The sequence below is a fragment of the Carcharodon carcharias genome, chromosome 12 (assembly GCF_017639515.1).
Source record: "Carcharodon carcharias isolate sCarCar2 chromosome 12, sCarCar2.pri, whole genome shotgun sequence".
Classification (NCBI taxonomy): Eukaryota; Metazoa; Chordata; class Chondrichthyes; order Lamniformes; family Lamnidae; genus Carcharodon; species Carcharodon carcharias.
The window spans coordinates 64,784,131-64,801,883 of NC_054478.1; the positions used below are offsets into that span (position 1 = coordinate 64,784,131).

The 17,753-nt window shown below is 40.6% G+C and overlaps 1 protein-coding gene across 8 annotated transcripts in view; it reads left to right on the plus strand.

The window, feature by feature from the left end:
• Positions 1–17,753, plus strand: part of LOC121284762 (RNA-binding motif, single-stranded-interacting protein 1-like) — a 293,402-nt gene that overhangs the window by 21,441 nt on the left and 254,208 nt on the right. Inside the window, exons 1-2 of one of the 8 annotated variants that reach the window (XM_041200345.1) lie at positions 2,143–2,471; positions 4,293–4,349. The exons of 4 other annotated variants lie outside the window; for them this stretch is intronic. Coding sequence is in view for 1 of the 4 variants with exons in the window: in XM_041200343.1 (XP_041056277.1) it covers positions 2,427–2,471 (45 nt within the window). In the remaining 3 variants the exon portion in view is untranslated. Of the gene's footprint in view, positions 1–2,142; positions 2,472–2,633; positions 3,093–4,292; positions 4,350–17,753 lie in introns of those variants that run through there. 3 more of the 8 variants (XM_041200343.1, XM_041200346.1, XM_041200344.1) reach the window with 3 other exon arrangements.

Genomic DNA, 17,753 nt, shown 5'->3' on the forward strand with positions numbered 1-17,753 from the left:
TCTCTGGATCTCCCACTTTCCTGTTTTTCCCCCTATTTCTACTTTTTTTCTCCTTTAAGTATTTATTCCCTTTAAAAAAGCTATTATTGAATCTATATCCACCTTCCCATTGGGTACTGCATTGCAAATCCTAACCATTTGTTACATAAATTTCTTTTTCCCTGACACCTCAGTTTCTTTTGCCAATTACCTTAAATTAACTGACCCTTCAGCCATTTGATCCTTCATTTTTTTTCTCATATATATATGTGTGCATCAGTGAAGATTTAATAACAGTGTTCAAGATATTGAAGGGTTTTGGTTGAGTAAATTGGAAAAAACTATTAGGAGAGTCAGTAACCAGAAGACACAGATTTAAGATAATTTGCATATGAATCAGCGGAAGATGAGAATTTTTTATGCTCAATATAAGATCTGTAATGCATTGCATGAAAGGGCAGGAGCAGATTCATTGGTAACTTTCTAAATAAAACTGAATATATACTTGAAAAGGAAAGTATGTTTACAGAGCCATGTGAAAGAATGGTGGAACAGATCTTACTGAATAACTCTTTCAAAAACACGGTGCTGGCATGATGGGCCAAAGGGCCTTCTTCTGAGCTATTTTATTTTATGCTAGTGATCCAGAGCATAGAAATATAGTCAGGAAATTGTATTTAGGTGAAGAATTAAAATAGAAAAATTAATTTGAAATTTTGGTGATTCTTGTGTTTCCTCCCCTCTTTGGATTCCCACTAAGTGTGAAATTAAAATAGAAAGGAAAGTACTGGCTCCAACCTCAGTTTTAATGAGTTAAGGGGGAAACACAATACATTAATCTAGTAAAGCTGTGATTTTTTTTTCAGACAAACTTATTTCAACCTTCTTTGATTTAAAGTTTTGGATAGACAAGGCCACATTGATGGCAGGACAAAGCCTAACAGGAACAGAGAATGGAGCAGTTTATATCACATTTTTGCAATGTGCCCACAAAAAGAAAAGCTTGGTTGCTCAGCAGTAAAGATTATGATTTTGTACTACACAGAATGAGCTGACATCACAGGAAAAGGAAATAAGATCCATTGTTTTCAAGACCAAGTAGCATTAAGCCTTGAAATAGTACATAATTGTGGAGTGCTCCATATTCCTAATGGGAATTTTGATTTATTTACTCTGCTGCACATGGTCACAGAATGTTTAACATTTCTCTTCTTTTTATTCACTCGTGGGATATGGGCTTTGCTGGCTGGGCCAGCATTTATTGCCCATCCCTAGCTGCCCTTGAGTGGGTGGTGGTGAGCTGACTTCTTGAACCACTGCAGTCCCTGTGGTGTAGGTACACCCACACTGCTGTTAGGAAGGGAGTTCCAGGATTTTGACCCAGCGACAGTGAAGGAACCGTGATATACTTCCAAGTCAGGATGGTGAGTGACTTGGAGGGAACTTCCAGGTGGTGGTGTTCCCATCTATCTGCTGCCCTTGTTTTCTAGATTGTAGTGGACATGCCCCCTCGTGGGACCTTGAAAGAGCCAGAATTGTCTGCTTTGAATTGGCGAGTGGTTTATAGTATCTTAGATCATCTTAGTTACACGAATGTGATAACTTGATTAGGATCAAAGCATATATTTTTCCTCATCTTTCGTTGCTCGATATTTTTATCTGAATTATGCACCTTCAGTCACTACTTTAATCGTTCCCTTTAGTGGTATTGTCAGTTGCTTAGGACATCCAGTAAAAATGTTTATTAGCAAATGATTAAGAGATTTGCGTTTTCTGTTTGATTTTTATTTTTTATATTTACAAATGGATCCATATACTTTCCTTTTAATTACACTGAAATCCTGCTTCTTTGCTTGTGTGCTCTGATAGGCTACTCTGACTCTGCCTTTTGCAGCACAGGAAGATCTGATGGTTAGCATTTGGAATGCGAAGTATTTATGTTGGAGCCAACCATTTTATTTAGAGGACAGGCTGAATTCTAGTTAATAAGCTAAAAATTAGAAGTAATTTTTAAAAGATGTCTATTTTAAATTCAATTTTTGTTTCTAGTAGTTAGCTAAAGAAAAATAAACCGAATTCAAAAATTGCACAAAGTAAAAGTGTTGGATGTTTGCTTAGTATTTTGACACCCCTATCTTTAAACTTTCTGTAGGCGAGGCCACAGTAGGTGGGACCATTGCTACTGGGAACCATAAACCAGATCAATGAAGTTGCAATTGAAACTAGGTTATATTGTCACAAAACTTGGCAGTTTACTGATTTGATAGGCAACAAGTAACTACAGAAAGGTGTACGCTCGTCAACGGAATCAGAGGGAGTTTTCGGTCCGTGTATTGGCATTGTACTTCAAATGGTTTAACTTTTCGTCTTGTAGATACGTTTTGCATAAAGGAATACTTCTGCTGTTTGTTGCTTAACAACTTTGGAGAATTGTTACGTTTCTAAGAATGATTTTTCCAAACAATCCTGTGAGAAATCCATCTCACAAACAGGTGGGATTTAAAGCTTTCTATTTGGAAAATACAACTTATTCAAGTTCCAGACTTATTTGACTGGACTATGCTATTTCGTACAGGTCTGCAGAGACTATGCGCAGATTAGTGATTTAGTTTAAATGCCAATTAGTGTTGTAATGGATTTGGCTATTTCCGGTTTAATACTCCGCAGCATGAATGCCATTATGTTAACGCGCAAAATGAGCAGTTCCTGGTGTCCAATGCTTTTCAAGTATAAAGTGAGAAAAGCCTGAATTGTGCTTTTATCATTTGATTTATGAATACCGGACTAATATATTTTACCATAAGGCTGAAAACTTGAAGACCATGAGATGTATATTGCTGTGAAATGACCCCTTCTGTTAACCCTTTGAATGCACGAGAACAGAATTTCCATTACAGCAAATGGTGAAGAAAGCGTCCCAGTAAGGGGAAAGAATTAATTTTAATGAATAGTGTAGATCTGTTGCGCACAATGATTCTATACTGCAGAGAAACGGACATCTAAAACAGCGCACTCCGTAAGGTTTGTCATTTAAACTCCACAGAAATAAAATGGCAGTCTGAACGTAAAGCACTGTACATCTGGAATCAAGTTTCAGTGATTCTAATATAGTGGTGAGTCATAGCTGGGAAAGCACTCGCTACATCTTTAAAATTTCAGTTTAAAACAAAAGAATCGTTGTTGATCTTGCAAAAGACGGGAAGAGCTATCTCTTAAAACTCTTCTGAGAAAATACGTGATTAGATGTGTTAGTAACAAATGAAATATCCAGTATGTCAGACTTTTGAATGTTTTCCTTTTATTTATTTATTTGTAAAGAATTAATAAGTAGAGGTTTCTTTTGAAGGATAGACTTGTTGGTACTTAATAACTTTTCCAGTTCCTGAAAATTATTTTGTTAATTGAAGTCTTGTTGCTCTAATCTCCAATTATGACCCTCAGTAAGGCCTTTCAATTTAGAAATGGTTTTTATTTCAAGAAAAACTAAAAGTACCTCAAAGTATAAAAGCCATGAAAAAGTTGTATAAATTAAGTAAAGATAAATCGGTGAGCATTGTGTTTTTTTGAAAAGATTGGATAAATTGTATTAATTGACTTGATCAAATGGACATTAAGTGGCATTGACCTATTGTAATGCACGATAGTCATGGGTGTTATGGTTTCGTGGCTTATTTACTCTGTACAATTTGAAACTTAACAAAAATGCCATACCACTGTATATTTTATCAATTTTTAAACATCAACATTCATAGCTAATTTTAACAGCAGTTTAAATAAGGTGGAGCAAACCACTACTAATTTAAAGAAATGTTGTGATGAGGAATTTCGGGCTTGTAAACCAGAAATTCCCATAGGTGTGGTTATCTAGTGTTTGGCACTGCCGATGATGATGGTGAATTTGAAGTTTTTGTAAAAGCATAGTATTTCAAGGATGCAATATGGTCTATATTTAGCAATATGTAAGAACTTTTTTTTCCAGAGTTTAAGCTTTTCAGTGCCATGATGAATTTACAGCTGGGTACAATTTTCATGAAGCCATTCCTATTCATAGCAGTTGAAGTGATTATAAATCAGCACTGAGTTGTTTACTTGCCCAATGGAATGGGCCTCAATTAAATTAATTTATATATGGAAACATGCAGGGTAAAGTGGAATTGTCAATTTTTGGTAGCACAAAATTGAATTGCAATTCCAAGTGCAGCTTGGTTATTAAACTGTTAGCTCAAACTGTCACTTAAAATGTAAATATTTTTGGAATTCATACCATAACAAGTCGGCCTTCGAACTAAATAATCAGTTTCTTTGCATTTCAGTTTTAACACTCAAGAAACAGAATTCCTCCTTTGATGAAAAGCAGGAGGAAGGGCTAAGTACTGTGATTTTAAAAAAAATTCATTTTCCGAAAGTATATGAGACAATAGTCACAACTTATACTAATATGCACCATGCAGCAAATCCATATTTGCTGTCAAACTGTTTAGGGTGTTTGCATTGAAACGAATAAAGTTTTGAGGGTGAGGCCCATAACTGAAATGGCTGTGTATTTTGTTTGCGGATGTGACTAATTCTGCTGGTCTGGAGCATGCTGATAAGGTGCTTCTTTTTTTTCGTACTGCGATCTATAGATTGAAAGGCCTGAATAGGCTGACAAGAGCCAGGAAAACAAACAGGCTTTCAGTACTCAAATGACGAGGGAAGCATTCAATGTGAGGGCACTACACTGACATGAAATCCAGGGCATACATTGGCATTTCATTTAAAGTTCCTTTTGTCCACATTTAAACCTCAGCGAATTGCTTCATACACACTATTGGGCAACTAGTGATTCATTTTGGCTCTTCAGCGTTTGTATGGCTTTAGTGCTTCCAATTATTCAATACATAAAAGATAGGTCACTGCTATGATCAATGCAATTTTTCATTGTTACTTTATATTAGTTAGGTGGTTAAACATGCATCACACTTTTGATTAATTTTATTAATTGAGAAAGTTACCAGCAATTGATGTAATAAATTTGCTCATTACTTCAATATATAACAATTTCTTGACTTGTCTGCACTTGTGCTACTTGCACTCGCAAGTAATTTAATAAACGTCATCCTTTTGTTGCTCTGTTTGCCAACCTACCAAACTGGTGAATAGAAAATGTAAAAGAGGATTTAACTCTTGGGCAATTTAAAAAAAAACACAATTTGGAATCTCTTACAACAAATGCTGTTTACCTAATTTTTGACTTTGATTTTGGGAAATTCTAAATTTTTTGTAGTATCGGAAAGGGTTCTGTGTACATTGGTTATAAACCTGCCAAGTCGTTTACTTCACTGGTGTGAACCAGCTGTAGTTTGGTGCTAACCGTTCAGTGTGTTTTTAGTTGAGCTAAATCTGCATTTTTAACTGAGCTTGGGAGCAGGGCCAGTGAGGAATTTAGCAGCATGACTAGATGTTCAATCTAACAGGGAGCTAATGTGTATATAACATGGATTTTTTTGTCACAAAGATTTCTTATGGAAATGACAGGACACAATTTAGGAAACTGTTAAAGATCTGCCTATTATTCATGAGCCTGGCATGTTGAATCATATCAAAGACGGTTGATGTAAAAGATGTTATGTTATGTAAGAATTTTTCAGTATGGTAGCTCCAATATTTCTTACATTTCAACTTCATACAATATCTTGATTTTAACATGTACTGCACAGGTGATATTATTTAGGTTGGTAAGTTGTTTGCTACAGGTTATATAGTGAAAGATGCAAAATTCTACTGACATGATCATTGAGTACGTTTTTACAATAAAGGATATACAGAGGTACATAAGAATGAGGATATGATTATAATTTACCTGTTGATGCACATTTTAATTTATAATAGGATTAAATTTCATATCTGTACCAGAAATGCAAATTAATTCTAGGACATGTCCAAGTAGAGTTTATACTATTTGCCGTATATGTTTGTTTCACAACCTTGTAACAATGAATTTGAGTCTAATGAGTGCGTAGTACTGAAATCTGCAAACCACAAACATTTTGTCAATTCTTGGTTATATTTTTGAAGTGTGTCCATGTGGTATATGAGATAAGTTGAACAGAACAGGTTAATCTGGTATACCATTTCTAATTAAACCATTCTTAGTGTCACAAACTAAGAAACAAACTTCAAAACTGATATTCTGAAGCATTACACACAAAAATATGATGAATACCAGGAATGGTTTTCTGGCTAATCTAGTGGAAGAAAAGTAGAATTTGTCCACAAGAAGTTGAGTACTGTGATGAGGAATCCTTATACATGATGAGCTGTACAGACCACGTTGTCTCCCTCATCTGCTATTCTTTTTGTGATTTTATATTTTTTTTAAAAATGAAGGGTAGCTTGCTAAGATAGCATTGTTGTTTCTCACTGATTCAGTGATGTTTTTTGGTCATCATCTCAAACTGCATTGATCCTGTTTTACCAACCAGTTTTAGTAAAATCAATCCTTTCAACCAGCTGGAACAGCTCACTTTGAGATGTGGTGAACTACAAAAGCAACTGTTCAAATTTTCAAATAATGCTTTTCACTTCATCCTTCCATGTTGTTCCTCCTCCTGAAGAGTTGCAAAATAAATGCATAGTTGCCAACTGTTAATATTTATATGTGGAGAACCCAAGTTTTTGGAGTGCTATGCACAGCTCCTTCAATATCTGCTTTTAAAATCCCTCCAGCAAATTAGCTGACTGGTCTCAAAGTCATGGAAGCTCTTAGTGTACAAGCTCTTGGATGCCCAGCTATGTGCACAAAGGTGTGGCTACCACACTTAGACAAAGATTTAAATTTTAAGTCTTAATTATGTGTTGACTGTAAATAAATGTTCTTGATTCATTTGTTCTGCGAAATTCGAGCATACAGACTGCACGAAAGGTTATAAAACAGGGATCCTCAGTTCCACTGCCATGAAGTCTTTGTAAACATTAATGGAAAAGCTTGACTCAAACAATCCAATTACAATGGACATTCGCAGCTGATGCTCTATAGCACTAGGATGCTGTTGAGAGTTTTAACACCTGATCTTAATCAGCCTGGTAGCAGAGTTCAGTTGGTGGAGATCCTGTTGCTAATTTTCCTTGACCAAGTGAATCGGATTACCTTGTCCCCAGACCCAAAAGGAATCTTCTCCTCAAAGCTCTCAGACTTGGGTGGTATCCAGGCAGTCCGCCTAGGTCCTCAGTAGATGTATGCCTGCTCCACTTCCACTTCTCAGTTCACTGGCTTCTGCCAGAGCATTTGAGCTGCCTTACTTGTGGCCTTGTCTCCTTAATGCTGTGACTCACCAGTACTGGACTCCTGCTCCTTGATGTTCTGCACCCCAACCTGCCATAGACACTGCTCCCTTTAACAAAGAGGCCCACAGGGACTGCCTGGAACCCCTGCTCAAAGCTCTCCCCTGCCATCTCCTGCTGGTGGAGGCTCCGTGACGCACTTCTCTGCATGAGAGTTGCCACCCCGGTAACTGCACATATCACAGTTGACTGTGTTTATTGAGCAATCACGTGATTAGGTTCAATTAAGCTACAATAGCTAGCACATTCAAATCCACTTTGGTGGGAGCATTTCACAGAATCTCACAGTACAGAATTGGCCCTTAGGCCCATCGGGTCTGCACCAACACATGAGAAAAGCCTGACCTACCTACCTAATCCAATTTACCAGCACTTGGCCCATAGCCTTGAATGTTATGACGTGCCAAGTGCTCCTCCACGTACTTTTTAAAGGATGTGAGGCAACCCACCTCCACCACCCTTTCAGGCAGTGCATTCCAGACTGTCACCACCCTCTGGGTAAAAAGGTTTTTCCTCACACTCCCCCTAAACCTCCTGCCCCTCACCTTGAACTTATGCCCCCTTGTGACTGACCCTTCAACTAAGGGGAACAGCTGCTCCCTATCCACCCTGTCCATGCCCCTCATAATCTTGTACACCTTTGATCAGGTCACCCCCTCAGTCTTCTCTGCTCCAATGAAAACAACCCAAGTCGATCCAACCTCTTCTTAACTTAAATGTTTCATCCCAGGCAACATCCTGGTGAATCTCCTCTGCACCCCCTCCAGTGCAATCACATCCTTCCTATAATGTGGCGACCAGAACTGCACACAGTACTCCAGCTGTGGCCTCACCAAGGTTCTATACAACTCCAACATGACCTCCCTACTTTTGTAATCTATGCCTCGATTGATAAAGGCAAGTGTCCCATATGCCTTTTTCACCACCCCACTAACATGCCCCTCTGCCTTCAGAGATCTAGGGACACACATGCCAAGGTCCCTTTGTTCCTCAGAACTTCCTAATGTCATGCAGTTCATTGAATACTTCCTTGTCAAATTACTCCTTCCAAAATGTATCACCTCACAAATTTTCAGGGTTAAATTCCATCTGCCACTTATCTGCCCATTTGACCATCCCGTCCATATCTTCCTGTAACCCAAGACACTCGACCTCACTGTTAACCACCTGGCCAATCTTAGTGTCTTCCGCAAATTTACTAATCCTACCCCCCCACATAGTCATCTATGTTGTTTTATATAAATGACGAATAGTAGGGGACCCAGCACAGGCCACTGTGCTGTGGTACGCCACTGAACACTGGCTTCCAGTCACTAAAGCATCTTTCTGTCATCACCCTCTGTCTCCTACAACTAAGCCAATTCTGAATCCACCTTATAAATTACCCTGTCTCCCATGTGGGACCTTGTCAAAGGCTTTGCTGAAATCCATATAGACTACATCAACTGCACTACCCTCATCTACACAGCTGGTCACCTCCTCAAAAAATTCAGTCAAATTTGTTAGGCATTACCTCCCTCTGACAAAGCCATGCTGACTATCCCTTATAAAACCTTGCCTCTCCAAGTGGAAATAGATTCTCTCCTTCAGAATTTTCTCCAATAGTTTCCCTACCACTGACCTGAGACTCACTGGCCCATAGTTCCCTGGCTTATCTCTACAACTCTTCTTAAATAGCGGAACCACATTAACTGTTCTCCAGTCCTCTGGCACCTCCCCCGTGGCCAGAGAGGAATTAAAAATCTGGGTCAGAGCCCCTGTGATCTCCTCCCTTGCCTCCCTCAGCAGTCTGAGACACGAATCATCCAGACCTGGAGATTTGTCCACTTTTAAGCATACCAACACCTCCAATATCTTGTTACCCCCATATCAATTTGCTCAAGAACCTCGTAGTCTCTCTCCCCGCGTTCAATACCTTCATCCTCATTCTCTTTGGTGAAGACGGAGGAGAAGGATTTGTTCAACGCTCTACCGGCGTCCTTTGGCTCCACTCATAGATTGCTCCCTTGGTCCCTAATGGGCAGTAACTGACTCCTTAAATAATAATTTTACTGTATGATGATGCGTCCCTATTCTGCTAACATTGTGTCCCCTACCCCTGTTGAATGAATTAGTTTAAACTCCTCCCAACAGCACTAGCAAATCTGCCCGCAAGGATGTTAGTCCTGCTCTGATTCAGATGTAGACTGTACAGGCCCCACCTTCCCCGGAAATGGTTCCAGTGATCCAGGAATCTAAAACCCTCCCTCCTGCACCAACTCTTAAGCCATGTATTCGTCTGCGCTATTCTCCTATTTCTGTGCTCATTAGCACGTGGCACTGGGAGTAATCCAGAGATTACAACCTGAGAGGTCTTGCTTTTTAGTCTGCTGCCTAACTCCCTGAATTTTTGATGCAAGACCTCATCCCTCTTTCTACCTATGTCATTGGTACCAACATGTACCATATCCTCTGCCTTATCACCCTCCCCCTTCAGGATGCCTTGCAGCTTTTCATTGACATCCCGGACCCTGATACCAGGGAGGCAACACACTGTCCTGGAGTCACGATGGCCACAGTAGTGCCCATCTGTTCCCCTGACTACAGAATCCCCTATTACTATTGCTCTTCCTCCCCTCCTGTAGAGACAGGCTGCTTGTGGTGCCAGAAGCTTGGCTCTGTCTGCACTCCCTGGAGGAACCAGCGCCCTCATCTGCCTTCAATATGGCTCTTCACTAGAGCCACTGCCAGCTTGCACTTCAAGTTCAACTATGCTGTTAAGTGGGTTGCTTGCCCCTATATCATCCACCAGACTTCTGGCATCAAGCAACTTTCCTCTGGAAAAGGTCTTCTGAGGTTGCCCTCTAGCAAAAGGTTCAAAACCTTGGGTGTCAAGCTGCTTCACTGCTTTGGCCAAAGTACACCCTTCAGTCATGGCAGTAGTTGGCAATATTGGCAGTCATTCCTGGGCAGTAACACCACTTTCTTGTCAGTGTAGATGCTTGGGTGTCCCGCCTGCTTGTGGACAGCTTTCGACAATAGAAGCTTGAGACTGCTGGGAAGAATGAGTTGCTTTACCTCTCTCCCATTGTCAGAGACCAGTCAACAGAGAACACCATCTTCTTCCCTGATCCTCTTCCAGCACCTGAGTTTACTTGCCCATTGGGACTCCTTCATTAGGCAGCTTCGGGTCGGTGGATGTTTATTCACCCAGTAGAAGTGAAACCTGCTGATGTCTTCATCGATCAGTTGAAGCTGCTTGATGCACTCTTTTGAGATGGATTGCAAAGGTAAAACCATAAGTAACTCTAGCCCTCTGAATCAGATTGGATCTCCCTCAAGTCATCAGTGACACTTTGACTCCCTGCCTGGATTCCACAGGGGATTGGAGTATGAATAATGCCAATTACTTGAGGCATGCGCGTGGCATCAGCCACAATTCTTTCTAAACTGGCAAAGATGGGTTCCCTTTCATGAACAGTCTTTCGGCTAAGGGCCTGAGTGTTTCCATAACCTTTGCCGGCCTTGTAACATTTCTGGTTAGGAAAGAGGAATGTAGTTGTGCTGGATGGGGTCACCATTCCTGCTCATTGGGGTCTGGGGCTGCTGGGGGCAGCTTCGCTTAGAGTGCCCAACCATGTTACAAACCCAGCATTTCTTGGAAGTATCTGTGTGGGATTGGCCTTCTTTGGAGGTAGGACAGCAGGGATTGGATTTGTGCTTGCTGTGCAGTAAGCTGCTCTGCCTGAACTCTTAACATGAGGTTTACATCCCCATCAGTGTTGACAGTAATCTCCCTGATGGTGGCCTCCTTCCTGGTCTTAGTAGTCCAGTCCTTCCCCATTATCATGATATAGTCATGTGCCTGAAAGAAAGACAGTTGGGTTTGTCACTGTTAAGTCTCCTCAACTCCAAGCAGATCTGTCACCATCAGATGATGGCAAATTTCAGCTGCATGTCCCTGGTTGGTTTGAAGGAGGGATCCAGGAGGATAATGCAGTTGAACAACTTCATCAGCTCCAGAGATATGGAGACCAGGTCCTCTCCTTTGGCTTCCTTGTACTCATAAAGGATCTGTGGCTGTGACAGGCTACTGCTGTCCCCAGATATTCTTGAAAGGACCTCAAAGATCCACCATGGACTTCTTTGGAAATCAGTATCTCTCCCCTGTATTTCCTGGTGGGCTTTCCCACACAGATGTTTCACCATGAACTCTACCCGCTTCCTCGCATTGAGGCCCCTGGATGCCATAGCCAGCTGTGTCCTTGATCCAGTCCTTGGCTGCTGGGTTGTTGGATGTCTCTGGTCTTTCCCCCAAATCCATCCAGCTCCCTACCAGTTGGTAAGTAAAATATCTGTGATGGGATATTCTGTCCTTTTTTAAAGGAGGCCATACTGAAAACCACTTCCTGGTCACCACATTGACTCTCAGTTTCATCCTGTGAAGCCTGTGCCTTGGCTGGAGCTACAACTACTTTGGCTCCCCTCACTGATGTGGCCAGTTCCAGATCTTCTCTTATCTGCTCCATCTCGGCCAGACACATTTCCTTTTTGTCTGCTATGATTTGGTGCCTGTGTATGGAATACCCCTTCTGACACCTAGATGTTACATGAAATTCAAACATGTGGACTGCATAACAGTTATAAAACAGGGATCCTTTTATTCCACTGGCATCAAATCTTTATAAACATTAATGGAAGAGCTCAACTCTGAACTATTTTACAGTGGACATTTGCGACTGTCACTCGAGATCCACCAAGATGCTGTTGAGAACTTAACTCTTGATCTTTAATTAGTTGGGTAGCAGAGTTCATTTGGTGGAGCTCCTATTGCTGATTTTCTGTAACCGGGTGAACCAGATTACTTTGTTTGCCAGACCTGAAGCGAATCTTCCTTTCATCATGACCTTTTCGATTCTGGTGCAGTCCAGGTGTCTGCCCAGGTCTCCAGCAGCTGTATGCCCACTCCACTTCCCAGTTCCCTAGCCACTGTTAGAGACTTTAAGCTGCTCTATTTGTGGCCTTGGCTCCTCAATGCTACCATGTCACCAGGCCCGGACTTTTGCTCCTGAGCCTTGCTGCTGCCCTCTTGCCCTTCTCATCACATCTGGCTGCTCTCCCCGCCCTGGCCATCCCAAGACACTGCTCCCTACACTGGGGACAAGTTCTCCTGCCTGGCGCTCTTCCCCCACCGTTGACCATCTGGTGGAGGCCTCGCTACACTCTCAATCCATGGTGGTCTCCTATCCATGACAGCCTTTTGAAAGAGCTATCCAATATGTCCCTCTGCTTTTGGTCTTTTCGCACAGTTCTGCAATATTTTTCTTTTTGGTATTTATCCAGTCTTCTTTTGAAAGTTATGACTGATTTTGGCTTTCACCACCCTGTCAGGCAATGCATTCCAGATCATCATAATTTGCAAAATCGCAGATTTTAAGGAGAGCATTTAGCTGCCTCCTGCGATGTAACAATTCTGTGATTCTGTGGGTTATGGTGATCTGGAATGCATTCCCTGACAGGGTGGTGGAAGCCACTTCACTGCACAAAAAAAATCCTTGTATATCCCCCCCACTTCCCCACTCAACCCTTGCCCTGGTTCTCAAATTTGTCTTCTATGATTATAGGGTATGGCAAAATTTGTGGCTATACCATAATTATGGTCAGGTGCCTTCTTCACGTAATCCCTTGGAATTTGTCCCCAAGTTTTATGCATTTGTGTGGCTAGATAACAATGTTGGGATTTGTTTTGAGGAGAATGTATAAGTAATAAAGGGTGCCGTGCAAACCAGTGTTTTTCATGGAGCTTTAGTTTGGGGAGCCCTAATAGTATCTGAATCAATGCTGACAAAAATGAGTCAGTAATGGATACATCCCTCCCCTCAGGCCCCCTGCCCCAACCCTCCACAGTCTTACTGCCTGTTCTCTCGCCCTTACACACACAACATACACTGTTCTAGATGCTCCGCACTCTCCCACCCCCAGTCTGAATTACCACAAGCATGCACATGCATATGGTCCCACTCGGAGCCACACCCGCCCGCCCATTCTGAACTAATTTTTTTCTCACACACTCCCTTCCCCTGTCGGGTTCCACACCCTCTGCCGCATCCTCCACACCACTTGCATACTTGGGTCCCCAACAGCCTGACCCCACTCTCCAAGCCCCACCTGGACCCTTCCATCCCCTTGCCTTCTGGCCCTTTTCCACTACCTCCGTCCCCATTCTCTCTTGGCTGCCTTTGGCCCAATGGGGGTCCTTAAGTGGACAGTTGGGGTCCACTTAAGGGCCCATCCCGCCAACACAAGGATTTAACCTTAACACAGCCTGTGGATCCATTGGAGGGCCCCTCTCAAAGTTTTTAACTCCTTTCTGGTTGCTCTTCCCTGATATGATGTATGCCCAAAAAGATGGTGTGGCCACGGGAACCCCTCTAGGCCCAGGTCTTGCTAACATTTTCGTCAGTGTGCATGTGAAATGCGTTTTTGATGGAATAACCACTAACTTCCTACCCCTTGCAAATGTCCAATATGTAGATGTTGCTTTTTAATATATTTGAATCTGCAGCTGCATACAAGAATTTCCTTGCACACCTTAATGCACTCCATCCCACACCAAATTCACCTTTTGAAATGGAGCAATCTAACAAGCTCCCTTTTTTTCAATGTACTTGTTCAGAAATCTGCTATTGGGTTCTCTACTACTGTTTACTGCAAGCCTCCCTTTACTGACCAATGTATGGACTGCGATTCCTATAGCTCCAAGATTGGCCTTAACGGCAATCTCATAAATAAGGCCCAAGCCATATGCACATTGTGCAGACTTGATGCTGAAATAGGCCACATCAAAGCTATCCTACAATATAATGGCTACCCCAGTCAAATGGCTGCTAACTGTGTAGCACACATAACTCACTGACAAATGGACCTTAGGCAATTACTTTTGGAGCTGAAAAGTGCCCACTCTACCTTGAATTACCCTTCCAGGGTAAGGTATCTCAAAAATTTAAGCACAGGTGAAGCTAGCTGGTTCATGCTGCTACTATGCAGTAGCAACACAAGTGGCATTTTCCAGTAATGGGATACTGCCATCAAGCTTAAAAAAAAAAATCTGCCTACCACAGAAATGAGTAATGTGGTATATCACTTTCAATGCTGTTGCAATGCCAAGTATGTAGGCTGTATATATGAATGACTGGTGGATTGTATCAAACAACATGCCCCTTTGGCTGTTTGTAATAGGCAAAGTACTGGCCATACTAAGTAGCTTGTGCTTGCAAAGCCCAGAACATCATGCCTAATGTTGGATGTGATTCCATGATTGGACAGCACTTGCTGAACATTCCTCACTTGTTGAACAATCCTGAGTGTGCTTAGTTATATTAACCAATTTAAGATTATCAATCAGGCTCACTATGTGGCTCACTTACACTTGCTCGAAGCTACATATGTTCACACACAGGGACCTGACTTCTAAACGCAAACGAACATGGCCAAGCATTGCACTTTTTAAAAATTAAACAAAAGCGTAGGGCAAAATAGTTCCTCGGTGCATTTCCTATGGTGACTCTTTCACCAATCACAGTCAACTTGTCAACCAATCAGCATCTTTTTCTCATGCTATATAAATTTTTGCTCCCTTTAGAATTTTGGCATTTTTGTTTGTCCTCATGACTGCAAGACAAAAAGCTTTGACATGTCCCTTTTTGTAGCAATAAATAGGATGCTGATACAAGATTATGTACCTGTTTATTTTGTGATAACACGGTGTTACGATCCAGTTAAGAAGGGTTAACATTTAAAGAGAAACTCATTTTAACCAATGGAACTATGCCACAAGATTTCACTTTTTTTAAACAAAACAAGCTATTGTATGTAAAATAATTAAATAAAACAAGCATTATTAACTTAATATGGTTTATAACTACATTCTATACAGTCAGATTTATTTCCTACTTCCCCCCCCCCCCCCCTTCCCACCCCCCCAAACGAGAAGTTTCTTAGAAGACACATCAATCTTAAACTTATTTACTTCAGTAGGGACCACCCATAAGTATGCCACAGTCTTATGGAGATTTCTTCTCAGTTCCAGCTATTCTCCGAGGTAAAACTTTTATTTACAGTCCCGTGACTGTGGATGCCTCAATTCTTTGTTCTGGTTGCTTTTCCAATACTTTCAAGCTAATCTAATGTTTTCTTTGCCACAAGACTCTGTAGAGACTATTGAAGATTGTCCCACTAATGTCAAATTGGGTAATCTTCCAAGCTTCTGTTTCCTCATAACATTTAAATGGCGATTATGCCTTATTCGCATACCACATGGTAAATGGTGTTAGTTTTTTGCTCTGCTTACAGCGCAGGCCTAGCTAGCTATCATTTACTTCAGCTATCTCTTAGTGAGCTGCAAACCACATGAGGTTCAAACTGCAGCCAACTCTCTCAGGAAACACCGAGATACATTGAAACCAGGGAATTTCCCTGAGCACCACCCAACTCCAGAACATTGTAGCCTGCTCTGGGATGTCCTCAAATCAACCTTTAGGTTAATTATCCCTCAATAACAGTTTCTTTTTTGATTTGATTAAGCAAGTAGGGTTCAGTGAATGCTTTTAAACAAATATAATGCTAATTCCCAAAATAAAAGCATTTCTCTGAAATGCCTTTGTTCTTGAAAGCAGCGCAGGCTAAGGAAGCCCACCTGCTTACCTGTCTAGCTGTTAAGCTCTGGCCTCAACCTCTTGGGTGCAATAGACTCTAAGCTTGCTTTAATTGCATTTATCCCATTTTCTACAGTTTAACTTTAATTCCTAAAACTGAAAATTATATACTAAAACACACCAACAATGAATGAAACAATGGGTAGAATACAGTAAAAAAAAAATCCATTATTAAATGTCTGCATTTATTGGGATGGGGGAGGAAATGCTGCTGGTTCACTGAGCCAATGCTGCATTCACTCCAGTATTGATACGACAGTGTATTCAATGTATTTATTTGAAATGCACTTGCATCAGCCAGCTCTTGATAAGTTAGATTTTAATTGTTGCAAAATGCTTGCCATACCATATACTCTTACTTTAGAAGCAAAGAATTATAGAAGTTAGTAAATTATAGTATAGCAAAAATAGAATTCTTATGATGATTTAGATATTTAGAAGCTGAAATAATTACAGACCTATTGGTTTTGCTTCATCAATCCCATTCTTTTACATGAAACTGGTCGGGAAGCTTGAGTAATATGTCTACATGAATAACCTAGTAAACATCAACCAACATATATTCAGAAGAGGGAGTTCCTACTGACTGACCACCTTAACTTGTTGGAGAAAGTAACTGTACAAGTGGAATATGCAGTGCCCAACAACTTGGTGGGCCTAGACTTTCAAAAAACATTTAATAAAACTATTAGTTAAACTCAAAGCTGTGGGAATCCAAGGTAAATACTGGAAATGAAATTGTCATTTGTGTCCCTCTCCCCCCCCTCTCTCTTTCGTCAATGAGTCGCATCTGAGTCTGATGATTATTGAAATCAAATCTGTCCTATAACATGTTGTACATCGTTCACAATTTTAAGAATATTTAGACTATTTCTTGAATATCGCCGTTCAGATTTTTTCTTAGGTGCTTCTGAAGTCAGTTGATACCCAACAGAAAGGCACTTTTGTGCTAAAGGAAACGTTCTGGCTTAAAACCATTTATATTTTTTATGAATGAGCAACAGGAAGGAAATGGTATACCACCATGGGTTAGACATTTATAATAGTAAGAAAGTAGTGGTGAGAGTGGGATTTGGACGTGGTATGATCTTTAATGGCAGAATAAATGCTTAGATTAATATTTTGCTTTGGAACATATCTTCGTTTATAAAGTATGTGAACAACTATTTCCATGATTAATACTTGATTTCTATTACAAGTGCTAGCACAAATTATCTTTGCAATGTTAAATTATAAAAATTCTGAATAATGAATTACATTCAGCCTTAGCTTGCTTGTAATTTAAAATTAGTGTAAAAATACCTCATCAACCAGCTCTTAAATTGATTTACATTTTATATTATTCAAATGAAACCGTTTAACTCCCAAACTCTCTTGATTTAGGTATTGTCAGCTTGGACAGATTAAGAAAGTTAACTCATGGCTAAATGATTGCTGTGGAAAGGGGAATTCCATTTTATGGATCACTGGTACCTACCTGTACTGGAACAAGAAGGAACAGTAGTCCTGTGATGGGCTTCATCAGAACTGGGCTGGGATCAAGGGCCTAGCTGAAACGAAAAATAAGTCTATAAGACTAAACCAATAAAGGAAAAGAGGGCTCAGACAAATAAAAACAAGATCAAGATTTTAAAAAGGGATGAGAATAAGGTCCAGGCCATCAAGGTCCAAGATAAAGGCAATATGGACAAAATTGCAGCAAGCAATAAAAATAATAGTTTGATAAGTTAAAAGGTGTGTTTAAAAACATTAGGAGAT